Source organism: Oncorhynchus tshawytscha, linkage group LG03, assembly GCF_018296145.1.
Source record: "Oncorhynchus tshawytscha isolate Ot180627B linkage group LG03, Otsh_v2.0, whole genome shotgun sequence".
Lineage (NCBI taxonomy): Eukaryota > Metazoa > Chordata > Actinopteri > Salmoniformes > Salmonidae > Oncorhynchus > Oncorhynchus tshawytscha.
The window spans coordinates 60,505,197-60,528,713 of NC_056431.1; the positions used below are offsets into that span (position 1 = coordinate 60,505,197).

Sequence of the window (23,517 nt, forward strand, 5' to 3'; positions counted from 1 at the left end):
CTACGCCATCATGTCTCCCACGGCCTCTGTGTGTGTGTGTGTGTGTGTGTCCCCCACGGTGTGTGTGTTAGCAGCTGGCATGGCTGGGTCTGTGCCAGGGCATTCCCCCTCTGCGGCACTGGCACCACACCCCCAGGGAGCCACACCCGCATCGCTGGGGACCAGAGTGATCAAACACACACACACGGGTGGATCATTGGCCTCGCACTGTACGTAATATTTCACCTAACATTGTACTGTAATGTAGGGGCGAGGACCCCCTACCTAGATCTAAAAAAAAGTTTGGCTTCGATTGGTTTCTATGGACAGTTTCCATGCCATATGGCCTGTGTAGTGTTATGTGGGCCGTTGTGCCCTGCCTGGAAAATAATCTAAGGGAAAGGCTGTCGCCATGCCATGCCACGGGGCAGAGGGTTTTATGAGACACACTCCAGACAGAGAGAGCACTGGTGTGAACGTGACAGAGCTCTACAACCAGGGCTTAGTGAACAAGTCCACAGCTTAAAGCTCAGCTGCTGTAGACAGTGTGGAGAGACTGTCCAAGCTGTCCATTAGATCAGAGACAGACAGTGAGGGTAGACTGTCCATTAGATCAGAGACAGACAGTGAGGGTAGACTGTCCATTAGATCAGTGACTGAGACAGTGCATTTCAGATAGTGCTAAGAGATTGATCGAAATGTCTGTTATTTTTTGGTTTTGAAACAACTAATTGACCGACGTTGGTTCAATTGTTTTAGTTTTTTCCTTCTTCTGTGGGCTCAATGCGCACAATGTGCAGTTTCTCTAGATATAGCACAGTTTGGGCTTGATCTGATTTATGTCGTAGGGAGTTGTAGTTTCCAACAGGCCAATAGTCTACATAGTTTAGCGCAGAAAACGTGGTGATTAACTACAATGATCATAATCCATTGCGCGCCTGCTTGTCCGGTCTGTGTTTCTTTTACGCCTGCTACGTAAGAGAGAAGAATGTGTGATCGAGAGGGCTAGAGAGCAGTTGCATCGCAAGCTATCTCTACCTGAAAATACATGATCTAAGTGATTGATAGTTGGAATTCAGCAGTCATAAAAATGCCTTATTTATGTTGAAGAACTACTAAAATAGTGATTATATCAGACAGCATAGGCAGCAGCTCTATAGAGATGACTTGGAATGAAATAATAAAGTCATCAAATAAAACAAATGTCCTATACAACTGAAATATTTTATTAAAGTAATGTAAAAAGTATGTGTTTAATATGGGATAATCAGACTACCATCATGGGACTTTTATTCATCGTTTTATTCTGCGTTTTTACAGCATTCATCCCACAATGCATAGCAAGGGCATTTCCTTTTTTAAATAAAACCGAAACCATGATTATTTTTAATAATTGAACCGACCTCAAAAAGCACTAATCACGCAGCACTAATTTCAGACCCATTTCTTGATGGATTTATAGCAGCGACGGGCAACTCTGGTCCACTGACAGAAGCCAGAGTATCAGTTGGTTTTAGTTATTTCTTTCAAACCATACATCTCATTTAGATGTGGGAATCCAGGTGTTTGCAATTAAGTGCCAAACAGCAAATCAGCAGACATTCAGCCTGTACTGTACACAGCCTTTTGACCAATCATAGTCCCTCCCTTACCTGATGACAGAGTCTGTCCTGTTGCACCCTGGGATAGAGGAGGCCTTCTCCCCGGGGGAGCCCAATATCTGCAGGGTGGTGTTGATGTCCACCTCAGTAGAGTGGTTGATAGAATACTCCATCACCTCCGCTGGGATCAGAGGAGTCTCACCCTGAGGGTCATCTGTCAGGACGTAGCCTGGAACCACCCCACACACATTCAATATTTAGCATTCACAACTACACTCTGACAACTAGGACTGGGACTAGCCAGAAACAATCCATTAAGGAGGTACTTTTGGAAGACAACATTTTCCATCACAGCAAAACTCCTGGAGTGGAGCTTTCCACTGATACATTACAGCCAATGTCATTCTTCACCAGTGTTACGCAAACTACTGCTAGGATCCCATAGAAAAACTGGAAGCACACGGAGAGAACCAACTAAGGGTGTATGACTCCAAATGAAGATAGGCACCAAAGGGGAATTCTGTGGCCACTGAGAATGCTAAAATGTACCAAACAGCAGCAGTTGTACAACTGGTGGCCTGGCCCTTCCCTTCCCGAAACAACATTCCTGCCATGCACCAATACACCAGCGCAGCCTGCCTCCCAGCCTAAATTTAGTCCCTAAAAACAACTAAGGAGATCTAAGGACAACGTCTATGCCCCCCAGAGTGCAGTTAGAGGTTTCATTTTATGCTAACAGAACATAATTGACTGAATGCTAAAATAATTGTTACATAATAAAACCATACCTAAAACAACAAGGGACCACTGATGGAATTGAGCCGTGTATCCAACATGGGGCGATTGCCAATCATCCCTTATAGTTATCCACTGACCTGAGACCAGTATGAGCCAGTGGATGTCTTCGTAGAGGTCATCCAGGACCTTGCGGTCCACTGATCCAGGGTTAGACAAGTTCATGAGGTGCTGCTGGGTCCTCTGGAGCTGGCCGTGGAGCCGCGTCACCCGGTCCTCCAACAGACTGCACACACACACACGTCAGAATCATGAGTCACTTACAGAGCTAGGGGATCATCTAAAAGCAAGAGGTGTGTGTATGTACCTGGTCAGAAGGGGGATACAGTGGTTGGCTGCGATGCGTCCTAACATGCCAATGCTGGCCAGCTGGTCTGAGAACAGCTCTCGGTCGTCCTCCTGTAACTCGTTAATCTCATCCTCCTCATGAGATGCCACACCGTTTGCTGTCTGGAGAGGACAGGAGAAAAAGAAAAACAGAAAAAGAGAGCGTGAAGGAATATGCGACAAAGGAGTGAGAGAACGTGGATCATAGTGGATCGACTGTTTACAAGCATTAACATATCAATTAACCATAACAATTGACTGACTGATTATATGAGTCTAGGTCAAATCAAATGTTGTTTGTCACATACACATGGTTAGCAGATGTCAATGCGAGTGTAGCGAAATGCTTGTGCTTCTAGTTCCGACCATGCAGTAATATCTAACAAGTAATCGAACAATTTCACAACAACTACCTTATACACACAAGTGTAAAGGAATGAATAAGAATATGTACATATAAATATATGGATGAGTGATGGCCGTGGCGCATAATTAAGATGCAGTAGATGGTATAGAGTACAGTATATACATATGAGATGAGTAATGTAGTGTAGGTTGACAGGTGTGTGCGTCTCTCACCAGATTGCGGGTGCCGTCGGGGGCGGCCAGGTGACACTGGATGTAGGAGTTGAAGACCTGAACGGCGGGTTGGACGAAGCAACCGCGGGGGAAATGTTCATCATCCTGAACCAGGGTCAGCCATGACTCTAACAGCTTGTCATACGCCTCCATGTATACCATGTCATCCTTATCCAGCTGGGCAGGGGGAGAGAGACAGAGACTCATTGAATAGGCCTTTTCAATGCAACAACAATACGTGAAACATTTTCTCCATGGATCAACTATGTTCCTTGCAGTAATGTTCGAGGTGTAATACTGACCACTTCCTCCAGGGCGGCGCTGCGTCCGAAGGAGCAGGTGAGGAGGGTGAGACAGTTGATGAAGGAGGTGAAGAGCTCGCTGGGCAGGGCGGTCAGGATGACACGGGGGAACGTGCTGATCAAGTTGGAGATGATGTTAGAGATACCTACTGCCTCAGAGTCCTCGATCTCTATCCTGGGACACAAACAAAACACAACCTTAGAGGAATGTTGGCCAATTTGATTCCAAATGAGACATAGTTTGTGAAAGTATTTCACAAATGTTTTTGAACCAGGTATGGTACTAAACCAGACACTGTGCTCTGCTGCCCAGTGTGTGAGCACTGAGCAGTACCTGTTGCCTTGGTGTTAGGGCCATGTTTCCACAGCCCCAGTTAGAGCACTGTCTGGAGGCCTGCCTGCTGTAGCTAGCCTACTGCCTAGCACCGTGCGGCTCGCTAACCCCCATCAGATGGATTTAAATTGCAAGCAGAGCTGTTCAATCACTGCAGATTGGCCATCCTGCCCGCATGGTTTTCCGATGATGCAACTGGAAAAAAGCTCCAGGAATAGGTGATTACGGAGAAGGGAGAGAGAGACCCTTACTCACTCCGCCTAGCAAGTCACGAGTTCCGAGCACACAAGTGTGTATGTGTGTTTTATTTTTACATTAGAGCCGAGTCCTCTTGATTCAGATAAGAACTACTTTAACGGACAGACGAGTCGATTACACACAAAATCACATTACTCATTACTCTACCAGCCTCCAGTCCAAATAATCACTTACAATCACACACAGCCCATAATGATCAACATGCAGTACAGATTAATCTACATGTCATCTTAAAACTGCCCATGTTCAAAACTATTTTAGAGCTTCTTGAACGCACAGAGGGCATCAGTGTTTCTAGCCCTGGATTGGTTCTATTGAAACCAACCAGTTAGTCTAAGGTCCTGACAGACTCACCCATTGATCATGCTGAGAAGCCCCTCCACCAGGTGGGCCAGGTAGGAGACCTGAGCGGTCTCATCAGGGAAGATGGGGCCGTGCATGGAGGCCAGCTGGGCCAGGCACTGCAGGGAGTCCTGGGCCATGTCCGAGTCCTCACGGATCTTTCTGTGCACCTGAGGAGACAAGTAGAGGGGAGAAGAGGAGAGGGTTGTGTTAAATAGTTGTTTTTAAGCAAGTGATGACATACAGCTATCTCCTCAGAAGAGTTTTTCCTAATGATGATGACAATAATGATGGTGGTTGTGAGACCATGAAGGTAAAATTAGCAGAAACTGGGTTGAAATAATGTATTGTGCATCTCCGACAAAGCAACACACAAACCTGACCAGTGCCAATCATGCCCCATAACACCTGACCAGAACACAAAGGACAGTCACAGCTCTCGGTTTCCATTCAGTTCACGTTAACCCTGACACTTTCCCCAGCTACTTGGGAGTCAAATCACACCGGGGTCTGAGGACTGCCACTGATGACCAGAACAATAGACAGAATTTTAAGACCAATTGAAGTGACAGACTCACCGTCTTTTGAAGCGATAAGAACAGAGAATCAATGCTCAAAGCGCTGGTCCCCGAACCCAGACACAGTAACCCGGGATGTCACCACAAACAATTCCAATCGATAACAGTCTGAATCTCTCCGAGGCAGTCTCAACCAAACCCAGAGTGGATCTTCTCAGAAACAGATTGGTAGTCAGAGTCGACTTGTTATTCTCTGTCACAGAGGTTGCATGGTGAATTGGCTGCGTAGACACCGAGTGGTGAGCAGGCTTCAGCTCTACTGTGGAGCAACATGTGTTTTCACTGACAAGCAGTGCAATGTGGACGCTTGGCTCTGAACGCTCAGAACTGTCTATTCTCTGTCTGCTTTTTCTTGGTTTCTTTTACTGTTATTGTCCCTGCTAGCCCCACAAGTCCAACGCAACCATTTGCATGCCACCCAACAGCTCCAGAACTCTCCCCACCACGCTCCCTTCTTCCTCTGAGAGACCCTCTCTCAACCTCCCTTTTGTTCTCGCTCTCCCTCTCTTCTCCAGCTGTAGTGGCTGGTTGTCAGCCACGGTGATCCGAGGGCTCTGATGCTAACGTAGCGAAGCGCAGCCGAAACACCTCACTGCTGCTGGGTAGTGCTGCTGCTTCCCTCTCCAGAGTGTGAAGTCATTCTCTGGAGGAGAGAAGTGAAGGGGAGGAGAGAGTGAGGGAGGAGAAGGAGAGAAAGCGAGTGCAAGGCCAAAGATTGTGTGCCGCACGCGCTCTAAAAACAGCTGCACCAACGAACATCCGCACAACGCTAGCTATGCCAATCGCCTTGAGTCCGACTATAGTTAGAGACAGGCAGGGGGTAGAGGGTAAATCAAAACAAGACTGGGCACTCCTCTGCGCAGAGAGAATGAGGGAGAGAGAATGAGTCTCCTATTTATAGCAGGAGACAAAGCCTGGTGTCTGTTTCCTCAGGGGATTGGAGGCCTTTCTGTTTTTTTTCCATCAACTGAGCGCTTCCGTCGGATTGTCTCTCTCCTTCATTCAGATCCAGTTACTGCCGCCCAGGGTGGAATCAGCCATCGTCAAAACATCATAGGTCCAGCGCTCCAGACGCAGCCCTGATTGTGTTTACTGGGCAAACAGAGCTCTAGTGTACTAGACGCTGAGACGTTCTGACTTAAAGCAGACGCAACCCTGGGCAAGAGAAGCAGTGCACACAGACACACTAACAGAATCACAAATTAAAGCCACCCTCTCATCAGTCCAAACCCAATACAAGCCAAAACAATACAAGCCCAATACAAGCCAAAACAAACCACAAACAAAAACAGCAGAAGGCAAAATTACAGCTGGTAGGGAAAATGTTATCTTATCACTCATTTCACTAGGTGTCAAAAGAACAGAGTGGCATATTTCCCTGATCTTCTGCCCCTAGCCAAGTTATCCTCCCTGGCCTAGACCATTGTCTCACAGTGTAACTGAGAACGCTCTCACAGTCTACCTCCAACATGGATTTCTTTCAGATCTGGTTCCGTTTCCTTCAGTCACTTAACTGGAAGCTTCAACTTCCTAATGTAAAGGAGTGGATGTATGTACTTGGAGGGAGACTTCTGACCTTCAACATTCCTTAGACCACTTAGCCTCTAGAGTGAAGTTGTTTAAAGGAAGACTGACACCCACAGAGGAGGGACATGGACCCCCTTAGGGTCCTTAAGAGGGTGTGTGTGTGTGGGGGGGAATACTGTTAACGGGGCCCCCTAATCCCAGGGTTAGGGTGTAATCCTGCCATCGCTCTCTTTGAACTCTGACCCTGGCAGCGCGTGCCTGGACGTCCCCCTCCCTGGGCCGTCACCCTCACAGCTGAGGATTGAGAAGCAGCAGCTGAGCACCCCAAAACAGTTGCACACACACACAGACAGACAAAACAAACTGTTGCACACACAGACAGACGGACAGACAAAACAAACTGTTGCACACACAGACAGACAAAACAAACTGTTGCACACACAGACAGACAAAACAAACTGTTGCACACACAGACAGACAAAACAAACTGTTGCACACACAGACAGACAAAACAAACTGTTGCACACACAGACAGACAAAACAAACTGTTGCACACACAGACAGACAAAACAAACTGTTGCACACACAGACAGACCACACTCTTACATTAACAAACATCTCACTCACCATAAATACCACATTGTTGAGGTAAGAAACACCACAACTCTTGTTAGGCTGCTCAGTGGTCAGACACAATATAAGAGAGATTTTCTGGTCCCAAACCACTCAATGCAAGGAGAGGGGTTTACACACATCCAAAATGAAAAATTCTACAATACAAAATATATATTAAGGTTCCAAACAGCTCAAAACATCTATGGGCTTCTCAACCTCACTCATCCAAAATGATATCTCATGCCAGTTGTAGAAACTGAGCGATGCAGAATAGAGAGAAGTCTCCAGTGATGTGATGTGGCCTGGAGGAGAAGGGAGCAGTATATGGCAGGAGACTGGGACTTGAAAACACACAGGTGAGAGTAGAGTGGAGCAGTATTCGGCAGAGGCACACAGAGAGCCTGGATGTTGAGGGAGAGCTGACGGATTTCTTCCACACTTAGTCTCGCTCACAACACTAAGCCAGAACGGCAGCTTCACACACACACACACACACACACACACACACACACACACACACGTTTCACTGCCATATCTAAACGTCACCTAAGAAAAATACTACATTGCAATATCATGATTATTTGTAATAAATGCTTAACTATAAAATGTCACGTTTCACATGCCTCATTATAAAATACGGTTCAAACCCTCCCTCTCCGTAGTAAGAACCACAAGAGGAGACAATGGTCAAGGATCAGTCAAGCAGGACAGAAGGATGTTCTAGCTACATAGAGAGATGAGAGAAATACTCACGGTGAAGAAGAGGTCCATGACACAGGTGTCGAGCAGGGCTTCTCTCCAGGTCTCTGTGGGCTTCAGCATCACGTTCTGGGTGGACTCAAACATGGCGATGTAGTGGCGCCCCAGTGACCCCCAAGTTAAGGCCAACATGGGGAATGCTGACTCTCTGGCTCACACACACACACACAAAAGCCCCTGTCACTAGAGCCCTGTCTGTCAGTCACAGTGGAATCTGGTCTGTCTCCCTCCCTCTCTCTCTCTCTCTGCCTGCCATGCTCTCCCTCTCTGCGGTCTGAGTGGCGTGGAAACTTGTGGTTACTCACCCACTAGCTCTCTCTCATCAAGTCTGCCACTCTCCTCCCTGACTCTGTTGCCTTCTCTCTCACACTCAAGGCTCTCTCTTTCCTTCACTGTGTCTTTTTCTCTCCCTCGCTCTATGCTGAGGCCCAGTGAAGAAACTCCCACAGGAATGCCAGATCAAAGCCAGTCCCCATCACAGGCCAAGCATTCCACTGGGCCGGACCCACAGCCCCACACACACACACAGCTCCACACACACACACAGCTCCACACACACACACAGCTCCACACACACACACAGCCCCACACACACACACAGCTCCACACACACACACAGCTCCACACACACACACAGCTCCACACACACACACACACACACACACACACACGAGACAGGTGCCAGCTTTGTGCTTGAGTGTGTGTGTGTGTGTGTCTCTCCGCACTCCCTCCGCAGCCTTGGCTTTATGACCTTCTATAAAAAGCCCTGGTCCACCAGAACTCTGAGTGAACCTGAAGAGAGAGAGGTAGAGGGAGAGAAAAAGAGTGAAAAGCCTCTTGGGAAGTGTTGGAGACGGGGTATTAACTCCGGGGACCAACCACTGGAGTTCATATGTGTGAGAGATTTACCTTACTGACAACCATGCATGTACCAAATACAAAACAAAGATTTTGGGGTATATACTGAAGCAGATTTTAGTCTAGGTACCAGTATGTTTAGCTATCATGCAACTTCTTACCACTCCATGTCACGCTAAACAGCCTGGCCATCAATCTTCAAATATGAACATTCATTAATCAGCTTGAGTAGAAGATTGATCAAGGTTTTTGATCCAGATTCAATAACCCTTCAAGCTATAATCAAATCAAAAGGTTATGCAAATTGACTTTCAACCTTCGTCTATCCCAAGCCCGTACTGGAGTTGTAGCGATGAGACAAGATAGTAGCTCCTAAAAAAACAATTGGATACCACGAAATTGGGGAGAAAAAAAGGGGTAAAAAATAAAATAAATAAATAAAAAGGTTATGCAAATACTGGAACTCTATCACTTTTTGTCCTCCACAGAACACATTGGTATTCATTTGGTTACTAGCAACAGTTTGTCCAGACGAAACCATTTGTTCAGACGAAACCAATCTGTCAAAAGTTGCTAGCTCATGTCAAATTTCTCAAACTAAATGCATACCTCAATTCCAACCACAAAATGACTTAGTTGTTTTTAACCTAAAGAAAATACAGCAACTTGAGTCGCTAACAGCTAAATGTTTGACTTTGTTATATAATTCTATTCCGAACAAAACTATAAATAAAACATGCAACAATTTCAAAGATTTTGCTGAGAGTTAGTTCATAAGGAAATCAGTACATTTAAAAATTCATAAGGCCCTAATCTATGGATTTCACATGACTGAGCATGGACGCAGCCAAGAGATAATCAGAATGAGTTTTTCCCTACAGAAATACTCCTCTATGTCTATATTTAACTCATCTAGGTATTTTCTGTCCAGATGACTTTTGGGCCATTGTAGATACAGTACATTGGCAGTGGACGTGTTAAGAGTACAAAGCTATGTTAAGGAGTTGGGGGGGTTTAAGTGATACATCCTCCACTAAGTCTCGCTTGCAGCCCTGTCATGTGAAATAACACTGGAGGAATGCCCCACACCCCCTCCCTCGATCCTGCTCTCCATAATTCCCCCCTCTCCTGCCCGAGTTAGGACAGCCACCCCCCAAGACAGCATAACTCACTGTTTTTGGGTGTATGTGTGTCAAGGTCTCCAGTGGGTCAAGGCGAGGGGCAGGCCTGAAGCCTGAGCAAGACCCCAACCCGACCTCAGGGTTAATGTCAGTGTGGAGACGCGCTGTCGTACTAACGCACAGGGAGCGCGGCTCTGATGTGACACACGCCATGGCCCAGAGGGGGAGTGCGGCGCGGACAGATGCCACACATGCCGCGGGTTGGTTTGTGAAGGATCGAGCCAGGCTACGGCTGTCAAGCATGCAATTAAGGAGCAGCCCCTTGACACACACGCACACTCACATTCAAAACACAGAGACATGTCTGATTCACGTGGACAGAAAGCCACACCACTTTACCTTCCCAGGAGTCTTCATAAATCTGTTCTCTTGTTCCAACAATCATTCAGACAGCACCCACACTGACTAACTGCCACTTGAAACACACACACACACACACACACACACACACACAAAGAGACACACGAGGGTGTCTGGTATTCCAGACGGACACTCAACAAGCAGTGGGGTTTAAAGAGGCTGGCGGCCCTTGACCCCCTTGCCTGCCCCCCCTTAAAGAGGCCTGGTTATTGGGCCGCTATCTGGTATGGGCAGACACAGACACACAAGGCCTCTTTGAAAGTGATACATAACCCTGGTTGGCAGCGACGCCACCTCAGATCCATTTAAATACTGAGAGAGGCGGGAGAGAGAGAGGCTGCCAGTCTGAGTAGGATTAACACGCCAATGACACACATATGCGCCCACATGCACGCACACACACAAGACTTAGAACACACCAACACAAACACAGCCAAATATGAGAGCAACAAATGAAAACAATGGTACGACCATATATCACACCCCAAACCTTTTGCACTGAACCCAAGACCCCTGAATGTTCCTATGACAAAAACAAACAAAATCAGCATTTCTGTCCAAACTACTACCCTCCGGTGGGACATTCGGCCCCAAACTTGCAAAGAGACGATTCCGCTCCTTGTTCTCTCTTAACTCATATGGACCCAGAACTGAATTGAGTAGCTGACTTCCGTTCTGGGTTAACGCAGGTCCTAACCCACCAATGGGAAACACTACAGACTAGATAAAGGATATGATTGGGCGGCAAGAAGTTCCAGCTGAGGACCTGATTGGCCAGGGCCAGGTATCTCTGGAACACTGAGGACATCTGAGCGTTGAGGTTCTCTCTGCGACTGAACTCCTGCAGCACCTCCATGGTCAACATGAAGATCTGATGAAGGTCATCCTCCTGAACACACGCATTTGGACAAAAATACACAAAACTGTCATTGCAAGCAAACAAACACACTCCTACCAAGTCAGAGATAACATAGTGTTCACTTAGAAAGGAACAGAGGATAGAGGAGAAGGAGCAGGAGGAAGAGAAGAGAAGAGGCCTGACCTGAAAAATGCGTTTGCAGCTGCCGTGGAACTCCATGTTGAGGCCGATGTTACTGGTCTTACTGGAGCTGGAGAACTCACTGATGAGGGCCGTCAGGATGGAGCAGGCCAGCGTCTGCTGCAGGTGCACAAACATACACACACAGGTTACACACACCGTCTGGTCATATTTCACAATGAGGGTAGCTGACAGAATAGCAGCCAGCTTACTACAGAGGCCTGATCTAAAAGAGAGCCAGGCTTTGAACCCCTCCCTGGCCTCCTGAAACCCTACCTGGCCTCCTGAAGACACAGACTGACATCTAGTGGAGACAGGAGAGCTCTACTACTGGGAGAGTTCATATCAGGTTGGTGAGACCAGAAATCACAAAGGAAAAGTGGGAAACAGCATGGATCTTTAAAGGGCAACCGCACTTCCTGATTTGGCCTCGGTTTTTATATGGCTGTCTCGTGTGCGCACAGATGGGAAAAGTTTGCCAAATTATTTCGCCAATAAGCTTCTGCAACCATGGCAAAGTTGATTTTTACTTTGGATAGCATATCTCCGGGGCTGGTTAGGGACTGTCAATAAATACAAATGTAAAATGACACTTTCCTTGTTGCACACCTTTTAGTTCTCATTAAATGCTTTCAATATTTGTATATGAATTTCTACAATTTATAGTTGGTTTGAGGATTTTAAGTCATTGGAATTTGGAGCTATTAGAATTTTAACATATTGTCATGTACATTATGTAATTTACTGATGGTCCCCAACCTAGACCCATAGGGATATCCAAAGCCCATCCGAATTGACCATGGGTATTACGATTGGGTTTTGACAGAATAAATGTTTGACTCATATTCTCATTTAGAAAATGGTCTATGGATTTTAGGGGCAGTTGCTCTTTAAAGCCAGAAGCACAGTGAAAATCTACTATCAATATTGGACTTGAGGGAGTGGACTTGTTCACCACACACACACACACACAAAGTATTCAGAATCCTTTACTTTTTTAACATATTCTTACAAGCTTGGCACACCTGTATTTGGAGAGTTTCTCCCATTCTGCTCAGCAGATCCTCTCAAGTTCTGTCAGGTTGGCTATTTTCAGGTCTCTCCAGAGATGTTCCATCGGGCTCAAGTCCGGGCTCTGGCTGGGCCACTCAAGGTCATTCAGAGACTTCTCCCAAAGCCACTCCTGCATTGTCTTGGCTGTGTGCTTAGGGTCATTGTCCTGTTGGAAGGTGAACATTTGCCCCAGTCTGAGGTCCTGAGTGCTCTGAAGCAGGTTTTCATTAAGGATCTCTGCACTTTGCTCCATTCATCTTTCCCTCGATCCTTACTAGTCTCCCAGTCCCTGCCGCTGAAAAACATCCACAAAGCATGATGCTGCCACCACCATGCTTCCCCCGAAGGGATGATGACAGGTTTCCTCAAGACGTGATGCTTGGCATTAAGGCCAAAGAGTTCAATCTTGGTTTCATCAGACCAAAGAATCTAGCTTCTCATCGTCTGAGAGTCCTTTATCTGCCTTTTGGCAAACTCCAAGCAGGCTGTCATGTGCCTTTTACTGAGGAGTGGCTTCTGTCTCGCCACTCTACCATAAAGGCCTGATTGGTGGAGTGCTGCAGAGATGATTGTCCATCGTGAATGGTTTTCCCATCTCCACAGAGGAACTCTGGAGCTGTGTCAGAGTGACCATCGGGTTCTTGGTCACCTCTCTGACCAAGGCGCTTCTCCCCCGATTGCTCAGTTCGGCCATGCGGCCAGCTCTAGGAAAAGTCTTGGGGTCCACTGTGTTCTTGGGGACTTTCAATGCTGCAGACATTTTTTGGTACCCTTCCTCAGATCTGTGCCTCAACACGATCCTGTCTCGGAGCTCTACGGACAATTACTTCGACCTCATGGTTTGGTTTTTGCTCTGACATGCACTGTCAACTGTGGGACCTTATTGAGACAGGTGTGTGCCTTTCCAAATAAGGTCCAATCAATTGAATTTACCACAGGTGTACTCCAATCAAGTTGTAGAAACATCTGAAGGATGATCGATGGAAACAGGATGCACCGGAGCTCAATTCGAATCTCATATCAAAAGGGTCTGAATACTTAAGTAAATAAGCTACCAGGTTTTTTTTAATACATTTGCAAAAATCTCTAAACCTGTTTTTGCTTTGTCATTATGGGGTATTGTGCATATGGATTAAATTAAACACTTCATACATTTTAGAATAAGGCTGTAATGAAACAAAATGTGGAAAAGGGGAAGGGGGTCTGAATACTTTCTGAATGCACTGTAGCTATAATTTTTGGGGGCAGCAATTAGACCGAGGTTACAAAACTTTATTTGATATTGGTCACCAATATTTACCTTTCCCAACAGACATAGTCGTGGAGATGGATGGATATACATTCCTAAACACAATGATGTGATAGACATTAACCCAAAATGGCATCAGTTTGTCACAGGTCCTTTGTTTTTAAAAATCTCCAACAGAGATATGACATTTCTGGGTGCATTACATGCATTCTGTCAGGAATGTAGTAAATACTATGGATTACCTTCAGTTGCAATAATTTATTTCGAAGGTCGTAGGATCAAATATGAAAATGTTCACATATGTGACCAAGCTTTTTCCCTGCACTTTCACCTTGCTCTTTATCTTATATGAAGAGTACGACATAATATATCCTTTCAAATATGCTTTAAGAGCTTCATACCGCTCAGGAATAAGACGCGTTCTTTGGTGTGAAAAGTGCAAATCAATCTCAGAACAGTAAAGGACCTTGTGAAGATGCTGGAGGAAACCGGTACAAAAGTATCTATATCCACAGTAAATCGAGTCCTATATCGACATAACCTGAACGGCCGCTCAGCAAGGAAGAAGCCACTGCTCCAAAACCGCCATAAAAAAAGCCAGACTACGGTTTGCAACTGCACATGGGGCCAAAGATCGTACTTTTTGGAGAAATGTCCTTTGGTCCGATGAAACAAAAATAGAACTCTTTGACCATAATGACCATCGTTATGTTTGGAGGAAAAAGGGGGAAGCTTGCAAGCCGTAGAACACCATCCCAACCGTGAAGCATGGGGGTGGCAGCATCATGTGGTGGGGGTGCTTTGCTGCAGGAGGGACTGGTGCACTTCACAAAATAGATGGCATCATGAGGAGGAAACTTATATGGACATATTGAAGCAACATCTCAAGACATCAGTCAAGAAGTTAAAGCTTGGACGCAAATGGGTCTTCCAAATGGACAATGACCCCAAACATACTTCCAAAGTTATGGCAAAATGGCTTAAGGACAACAAAGTCAAGATATTGGAGTGGCCATCACAAAGCCCTGACCTCAATCCTATAAAAACTAATTGTGGGCAGAACTGAAAGTGTGTGCGAGCAAGGAGGCCTACAAACCTGACTCAGTTACACCAGCTCTGTCAGGAGGAATGGGCCAACATTCACCCAACTTATTGTGGGAAGCTTGTGGGAGGCTACCAGAAACATTTGACCCTAGTTAAACAATTTAAAGGCAAAGCTACCAAATACTAATTGAGTGTATGTAAACTTCTTACCCACTGGGAAAGTGATGAAAAAAATAAAAGCTGAAATAAATCACTCTCCACTATTATTCTGACATTTCACATTCTTAAAATAAAGTGGTGATCCTAACTGACCTAAGACAGGGAATTTTTAAATTAAATGTCAGGAATAGTGAAAACTGAGTTTAAAATGTATTTGGCTAAGGTGTATGTAAACTTCCGACTTCAACTGGAGGTAGAGTCCAGTGAGTGTGCCTAGAGCCATTGCAAATAAAAAGCGTGTCAATGCAAATAGTCAGGGCTGCCAATTGATGAACTGTTCAGCAGTCTTATGGCTTGGGTGTGGAAGCTGTTCAGGAGCCATTTGGTCCCCAGACTTCGCACTCTGGTACTGCTTGCCGTGTGGTAGAGAAAAACAGCCTGAGATTTTGATGGCTGGAGTCTTTGACAATCTTTAGGGCCTTCCGCTGACGTCGCCTGGTATAGAGGTCCTGGACGGCAGGGAGCTCGACCTGTATGCACTACCTTCTGTAATGCCTTCCGGTCGGATTCCAAGCAGTTACCATAGCACGCGGTGATGCAGCCAGTCAAGATGCTCTCAATGATGTAGCTGTATCACTTTTTGAGGATCTGTGGGCCCATACCAAATCTTTTCAGCCTCCTGAGGGGGATGAGACATTGTTGTGCCCCCTTCACGACTGTGCTGGTATGTTTGGAACATGATAGGTCCTTGGTGATGTGGACACAGAGGAACTTGAAGCTCTCAACCCTCTCCTCTACCGCCCCGTTGATGTGAATGAGAGCATGCTCGCCCCGCCATTTCCTGTAGTCCACGATCAGCTACTTTGTCTGGCTGATGTTGAGGGAGAGGTTGTTGTCCTGGCACCACCCTGCCAGGTGTCTAACCTGCTCCCTATAGGCGGTCTCATCTTCGTCTGTGATCAGGCCTACCACCGTCATGTCTTTGAAAAACTTAATGGGACGGCAGGGTAGCCTAGTGGTTAGACTAGTAACCAGAAGGTTGCAAGTTCAAATCCCCGAGCTGACAAATCTCCAAGGATCACAGCTGGAGAATTGCAGATGTTTGTTGGGTCTTGGGGTCAGAAAGTCTCCAAAACTCTGATCAGATGCCACCTACATAACCCCAAGTTGTGTATGAGGGTTGCCATAAAAAAAAGCCTTTGCTGTCATCAAAAACTCAGGCGCCTACAGTTTGCCAAATGTTACTGGAACTTTCAATAGGACCAGGTTCTATGGTCAGATGAGACCAAAATAGAGCTTTTTGGAGAGAAAAAAAACACCAGAGATGGGTTTGGCATAGACCGAAAGATAGCCATAAAGAAAAGTACCTCATCCCCCACTGAAGTATGGTGGTGGATATTTGAGGTTGTTGGGCTGTTAGGACACGTGGCATCATGGGCTCCATCAACTACCAGCAGATATTAAATCAAAACCTGCAGACTGCCTCTGCTAGGAAGCTTAGACTGGGCCATGGTTGGATCTTCCAGCAGGACAATGCTCTAAAGCACACCTCAAAATCAACACAAAAATGGTTCACTGACTACAGAATCATGGTTTTGCCATGGCCGTCAAAGTCCTGACCTAAACCCCATAGAAAACATGTGGGATGAGCTGAAGATGAGAATCCACAAGTGTGGACCTCGGAATCTGAAGGATCTAAGAGAGATTTTGTACGGAGGAATGGTCTCAGATCCCTTGCCATGTGTTTGCCAACCTCATTATGCATTACAAGAGAAGACTCATAGCTGTTATCTTGGTAAAGGGAGGTTGCACAAAGTATTGAATGAAGGGGTGCCAATAATTGTGGCACACATGAGAAAAATATTTGTTGTATGATGAATGTATTTTTTCTTTCAACTATTTTACTTTTAATTAAAGGTTTGATTTTTGTGAATATTTTGAATGAAAAGACCAAGAGGATAAATATTTTTTTTAATTCACTGCCTGTTTTTCTCATATTGGGAATATACTTCAGTTAGATTTTACTCATAAGAATTTCTAGGGGTGCCAATAATTGTGGCACATGATTCGGAGATAAATATTTATTTCACATGTATTTTTTTCAATAATTTCACTTCAAATAAAGGTTCGATTTTTGTTGATATTTTGAATGAAAGACCTAGAGTATAAACAGCAAAGACTTTTTTCACAGCCCGTTTTGCTCATTTTTACCAAGGGTGCCAATATTTGTGGAGGGCACTATAAATAAACAGCTACAATAAAAATAGTATTGGCCAAACCTCATGCTTCTTAGTGGGCATGTATTAACAAGACATAAAAACTAAACAAAACAATAAATCTCTCATGTTCCTCTTTCACCTCCTCCCCTTTGATGTGCACAAGTGAGAGAATGATCTTATCGGTGCCTCCGTAGTGGTCATTCCCTTTAATGCAGGTTACTGGTCATTGGCTAATGTCTCTATGCAATACAAACACACACACACAACCAGTCAAAAGTTTGGACACCGACTCATGCAAGGGATTTTCCTTATTTTTTATTATTTTCTCCATTGTAGAATAATATTGAAGACATCAAAATTATGAAATAACACATATGGAATCATGTAGTAACCAAACAAGTGTTAAACAAATCAAAATATAAATTCCACAAACTAACAAGGCACCCCTGTTAATTGAAATGCAGTCCTGGGGACTACCGCATGAAGCTGGTTGAGAGAATGCCAAGCGTGTGCAAAGCTGTCATCAAGGCAAAGGGTGGCTAATTTGAAGAGTCTCAAATATATTTGTTTAATGCTTTTTTGGTCACTATATGATTCCATGTGTTATTTCATAGTTTTGAGGTCTTCACTATTATTCTACAATGTAGAATATAGTACAAATATAGAAAAACCCTGGAATAAGTACATGTCCAAACTTTTGACTGGTAGCGTATATATAAATGCGCTCTAGTCAACCACCTATTGTAAGTAAGGTGCATTATGAAGGAGAATTTTTTTAAATTCTATAATATAACTAAATGACTCCATAGGGCTAACTGAGTCGACTATTTTTTTCAGTATGTGTAATCTACGACAGTAGAGGGATCTGGGTCGATGCGTGTTCAGCTCCCATACCCATTTCCAACCACCCGATGGTGAAGCATGGTGGTGGCGGCACCATGCTGTGGGGATGTTTTTCAGTGGCAGAGACTAGTCAATATCGAGGGAAAGATGAATAGAGCAAAGTACAGAGAGATCCTTGATAAAAATCTGCTCCAGAGCGCTACCTGTATTAATGGCACCTGTTTGAACTTGTTATCAGTATAAAAGACACCTGTCCACAACCTCAAACAGTCACACTCCAAACTCCACTATGGCCAAGACCAAAGAGCTGTCAAAGGACACCAGAAACAAAATTGTAGACCTGCACCAGGCTGGGAAGACTGAATCTGCAATAGGTAAGCAGCTAGGTTTGAAGAAATCAACTGTGGGAGCAATTATTAGGAAATGGAAGACATACAAGACCACTGATAATCTCCCTCGATCTGGGGCTCCAAGCAAGATCTCACCCCGTGGGCTCAAAATGATCACAAGAACTGTGAGCAAAAATCCCAGAACCATACAGGGGGATTTAGTGAATGACCTGCAGAGACCTGGAACCAAAGTAACAAAGCCTACCATCAGTAACACACTACGCCGCCAGGGACTCAAATTCTGCAGTGCCAGACGTGTCCCCCTGCTTAAGCCAGTACATGCCCAGGCCCGTCTGAAGTTTGCTAGAGAGCATTTGGATGATCCAGAAGAAGATTGGGAGAATGTCATATGGTCAGATGAAACCAAAATATAACTTTTTGGTAAAAACTCAACTCGTCGTGTTTGGAGGACAAAGAATGCTGAGTTGCATCCAAAGAACACCACACCTACTGTGAAGCATGGGGGTGGAAACATCATGCTTTGGGGCTGTTTTTCTGCAAAGGGACCAGGACGACTGATCCGTGTAAAGGAAAGAATGAATGGGGCCATGTATCGTGAGATTGAGTGAAAACCTCCTTCCATCAGCCAAGGCATTGAAGATGAAACGTGGCTAGGTCTTTCAGCATGACAATGATCCCAACCACACTGCCCGGGCAACGAAGGAGTGGCTTCGTAAGAAGCATTTCAAGGTCCTGGAGTGGCCTAGCCAGTCTCCAGATCTCAACCCCATAGAAAATCTTTGGAGGGAGTTGAACGTCTGTTGCCCAGCAACAGCCCCAAAACATCACTGCTCTAGAGGAGATCGGCATGGAGGAATGGGCCAAAATACCAGCAACAGTCTGTGAAAACCTTGACGACTTACAGAAAACATTTGACCTCTGGGGTATATAACAAAGTATTGAGATAAACTTTTGTTATTGACCAAATACTAATTTTCCACCATAATTTGCAAATTAATTCATTAAAAAAATCCTACAATGTGATTTTCTGGATTTTTTTCCTCATTCTGTCTGTCATAGTTGAAGTCTACCTATGATGAAAATTACAGGCCTCGTCTTTTTAAGTGGGAGAACTTGCACAATTGGTGGCTGACTAAATACTTTTTTGCCCCACTGTATGAGTGAGAATTATTTTTAATTTAATCCATTTGCATTCCGGCTATAACAACAAAATAGGAATAAGTTAATGGGTATGCATACTGTAATTGTTCAACAAAGAGCTGGAAATAATAAGGTGCATAATTGTGGGCTTCGCGCATATAAACTGTCTCGTTTATAAACTCGGCAATTGCCCATGTTTCTTCAACATTCCTTTAAAGTGGAACTGACAGCGATTTAGCAACATTAAATCGTATTAAAATCTGTTCATATACACCCCCAGGAAGAAGAACACTTATAAAAATAAAAAAATCTGAAAGGCGAACACTTAGGTATGGTCATTTTCACATTTTCATAAATTCATAGAATTTTTGGGAATTACGTATAGTAAGGCATTTGTGAAAATTCTATAATAATATAGAGTGGGAAACCAGCCTTGCGTTTGGACAATTAAGACACTGCAGTAAATAAAACCATCTGTCTTACCCAGTACTGGAGTCTACACAGACCGTTGCGGCATAGCCAATCAGAGCTACAGTAGGCCTATATACACACAATTCATATATTTGTATATAGACCTACATACAAATAATATTGGCAAAAAAAGTTATATTTGTATATAGGCTTTTTGCCACATGGGCCTGCCATCATTCACTACGACCTGAACGGTGTTTACAGGCAGTAGCAACATCGCAAATGTAGATAATTCGAACACAAAATACACCTGAATGGATTCCTGCAAATATCTAAATGCCAAAAGAGTCATCTTACATTTGGGAACTTGACAGTCATATTGATCAAACAACCATGAAAAAGTAGGCTATCCCTCCCTCAGCTGCCAATTATGCACATCAACAAGATCAACAACCTATATTAGGCAGAGCAAGATGAGCTAAAACTCTAATGAGGGAACGTTAGATAAACACTCAAACTTTTTCAGCTAGTTGGCCTTCAAACTTATACTGATAAACAATGGGGAATAGTAACCTGCTCATCCTGATGCAGTTTGCCAATGCATGCTTGTCCCAACCCAAGTTGACAACTGAATGGAAACTTGCCTGCCAGCCCATTTGATCAATGCCAAATACATTGGATTGACAACTACAAAAAATATGATAATTGTTGATAACAATCATCCACCCCTCATCACTGTCAAACGCTCCCTAAAACACTTCTGTGAGCAGGCCTTTCTAATCGACCTGGCCCGGGTATCCCGGAAGGACATTGACCTCATCCCGTCAGTTGAGGATGCCTGGTCATTCTTTAAAAGTAACTTCCTCACCATTTTAGATAACCATGCTCCGTTCAAAAATGCAGAACTAAGAACAGATATAGCCCTTGGTTCACTCCAGACCTGACTGCCCTCGACCAGCACAAAAACATCCTGTGGCGGACTGCAATAGCATCGAATAGTCCCCGCGATATGCAACTGTTCAGGGAAGTCAGGAACCAATACACGCAGTCAGTCAGGAAAGCTAAGGCCAGCTTCTTCAGGCAGAAATTTGTATCCTGTAGCTCCAACTCCAAAAGGTTCTGGGACACTGAAGTCCATGGAGAACAAGAGCACCTCCTCCCAGCTGCCCACTGCACTGAGGCTAGGTAACACGGTCACCACCGATAAATCCATGATTATCGAAAACTTCAACAAGCATTTCGCAACGGCTGGCCATGCCTTCCGCCTGGCTACTCCAACCTCGGCCAACAGCTCCACCCCCCCCCGCAGCTACTCGCCCAAGCCTCTCCAGGTTCTCCTTTACCCAAATCCAGATAGCAGATGTTCTGAAAGAGCTGCAAAACCTGGACCTGTACAAATCAGCTGGGCTTGACAATCTGGACCCTCTATTTCTGAAACTATCCGCCGCCATTGTCGCAACCCCTATCACCAGCCTGTTCAACCTCTCTTTCATATCGTCTGAGATCCCCAAGCATTGGAAAGCTGCCGCAGTTATCCCCCTCTTCAAAGGGGGAGACACCCTGGACCCAAACTGTTACAGACCTATATCCATCCTGCCCTGCCTATCTAAGGTCTTCGCAAGCCAAGTCAACAAACAGGTCACTGAACATCTCGAATCCCACCGTACCTTCTCCGCTGTGCAATCTGGTTTCCGAGCCGGTCACGGGTGCACCTCAGCCACGCTCAAGGTACTAAACGATATCATAACCGCCATCGATAAAAGACAGTACTGTGCAGCCGTCTTCATCGACCTTGCCAAGGCTTTCGACTCTGTCAATCACCATATTCTTATCGGCAGACTCAGTAGCCTCGGTTTTCGGATGACTGCCTTGCCTGGTTCACCAATTACTTTGCAGACAGAGTTCAGTGTGTCAAATCGGAGGGCATGCTGTCCGGTCCTCTGGCAGTCTCTATGGGGGTGCCACAGGGTTCAATCCTCGGGCCGACTCTTTTCTCTGTATATATCAATGATGTTGCTCTTGCTGCGGGCGATTCCCTGATCCACCTCTACGCAGACGACACCATTCTATATACTTCCGGCCCGTCCTTGGACACTGTGCTATCTAACCTCCAAACGAGCTTCAATGCCATACAACACTCCTTCCGTGGCCTCCCAACTGCTCTTAAACGCTAGTAAAACCAAATGCATGCTTTTCAACCGTTCGCTGGCTGCACCCGCACGCCTGACCAGCATCACCACCCTGGATGGTTCCGACCTTGAATATGTGGACATCTATAAGTACCTAGGTGTCTGGCTAGACTGTAAACTCTCCTTCCAGACTCATATCAAACATCTCCAATCGAAAATCAAGTCAAGAGTCGGCTTACTATTCCGCAACAAAGCCTCCTTCACTCACGCCGCCAAACTTACCCTAGTAAAACTGACTATCCTACCGATCCTCGACTTCGGCGATGTCATCTACAAAATTGCTTCCAACACTCTCCTCAGCAAACTGGATGCAGTTTATCACAGTGCCATCCGTTTTGTCACTAAAGCACCTTATACCACCCACCACTGCGACTTGTATGCTCTAGTCGGCTGGCCCTCGCTACATATTCGTCGCCAGACCCACTGGCTCCAGGTCATCTACAAGTCCATGCTAGGTAAAGCTCCGCCTTATCTCAGTTCACTGGTCACGATGGCAACACCCATCCGTAGCACGCGCTCCAGCAGGTGTATCTCACTGATCATCCCTAAAGCCTACACCTCATTTGGCCACCTTTCGTTCCAGTTCTCTGCTGCCTGTGACTGGAACGAATTGCAAAAATCGCTGAAGTTGGAGACTTATCTCCCTCACCAACTTCAAACATCTGCTATCTGAGCAGCTAACCGATCGCTGCAGCTGTACATAGTCTATCGGTAAATAGCCCACCTATTTTTACCTACCTCATCCCAATACTGTTTTTATTTATTTACTTTTCTGCTCTTTTGCACACCTATAATGAAAAAACAACAAATTTGTGGGCCAGACACAGCCTATTTGTTTATACATTAAAAAAAGCATAACTGGGACCCAAACTGGCCATTGTTTTATTAGAAAAAAAAAGTCCCTTTATAAATGTCCACTAGTAAATGCTGTATAACATTTTAACATATTAAAACATAAATAATACTTGTCCAGTCTTTGCTGCTATGCTTGCATATGTGCATAATATGCTGTTAGTAATTGTCAAGCTTTGCAAACCGAAGCTAGACTGCAACATTTTAGTAGCCTAGCTAGGAATGTGGAATGTGTCTGTACACGTTCCCTCCGCTGCTCGCCTGCTCGCTGTAAACATGACACACAAAAGTAACGCAATTGAAGTTGAATTCACCGATGCGAGCACAGGCTGTAATTTCATAAAGTATCAACTGTTGACTCATTTATACTCGCTTGTGTGTCCTATTCGGCCCACGGGCCTTGACACATGTGCGCTAGCCTATTAGCCTCGTTATGACTGACTTGTGATCATTGCCCTTGCTAGTTTGATTGTATTTACATTCCCAGCCTTAGTTACAGTCGTCTGTTTTTGTTCAAAATATTCAGTCATTGTAACTGAAACATTGCATCTCGAATGGGTGGAGGCAGTTAACA

At 45.1% G+C, this 23,517-nt stretch overlaps 1 protein-coding gene across 2 annotated transcripts in view; it reads right to left on the minus strand.

Annotated features, from left to right (window-relative positions):
• xpo4 (exportin 4) overlaps positions 1-23,517 on the minus strand; it is a 41,131-nt gene that overhangs the window by 11,614 nt on the left and 6,000 nt on the right. For both annotated transcript variants that reach the window (XM_024408850.2, XM_024408844.2), the window contains exons 5-13: positions 11,438-11,554; positions 11,131-11,284; positions 7,991-8,103; positions 4,530-4,687; positions 3,584-3,758; positions 3,282-3,458; positions 2,683-2,825; positions 2,456-2,601; positions 1,632-1,809 (exon numbers count right to left, since the gene is read on the minus strand). In XM_024408850.2, the coding sequence (XP_024264618.1) occupies positions 1,632-1,809; positions 2,456-2,601; positions 2,683-2,825; positions 3,282-3,458; positions 3,584-3,758; positions 4,530-4,687; positions 7,991-8,103; positions 11,131-11,284; positions 11,438-11,554 (1,361 nt within the window). The remainder of the gene's footprint in view (positions 1-1,631; positions 1,810-2,455; positions 2,602-2,682; positions 2,826-3,281; positions 3,459-3,583; positions 3,759-4,529; positions 4,688-7,990; positions 8,104-11,130; positions 11,285-11,437; positions 11,555-23,517) is intronic.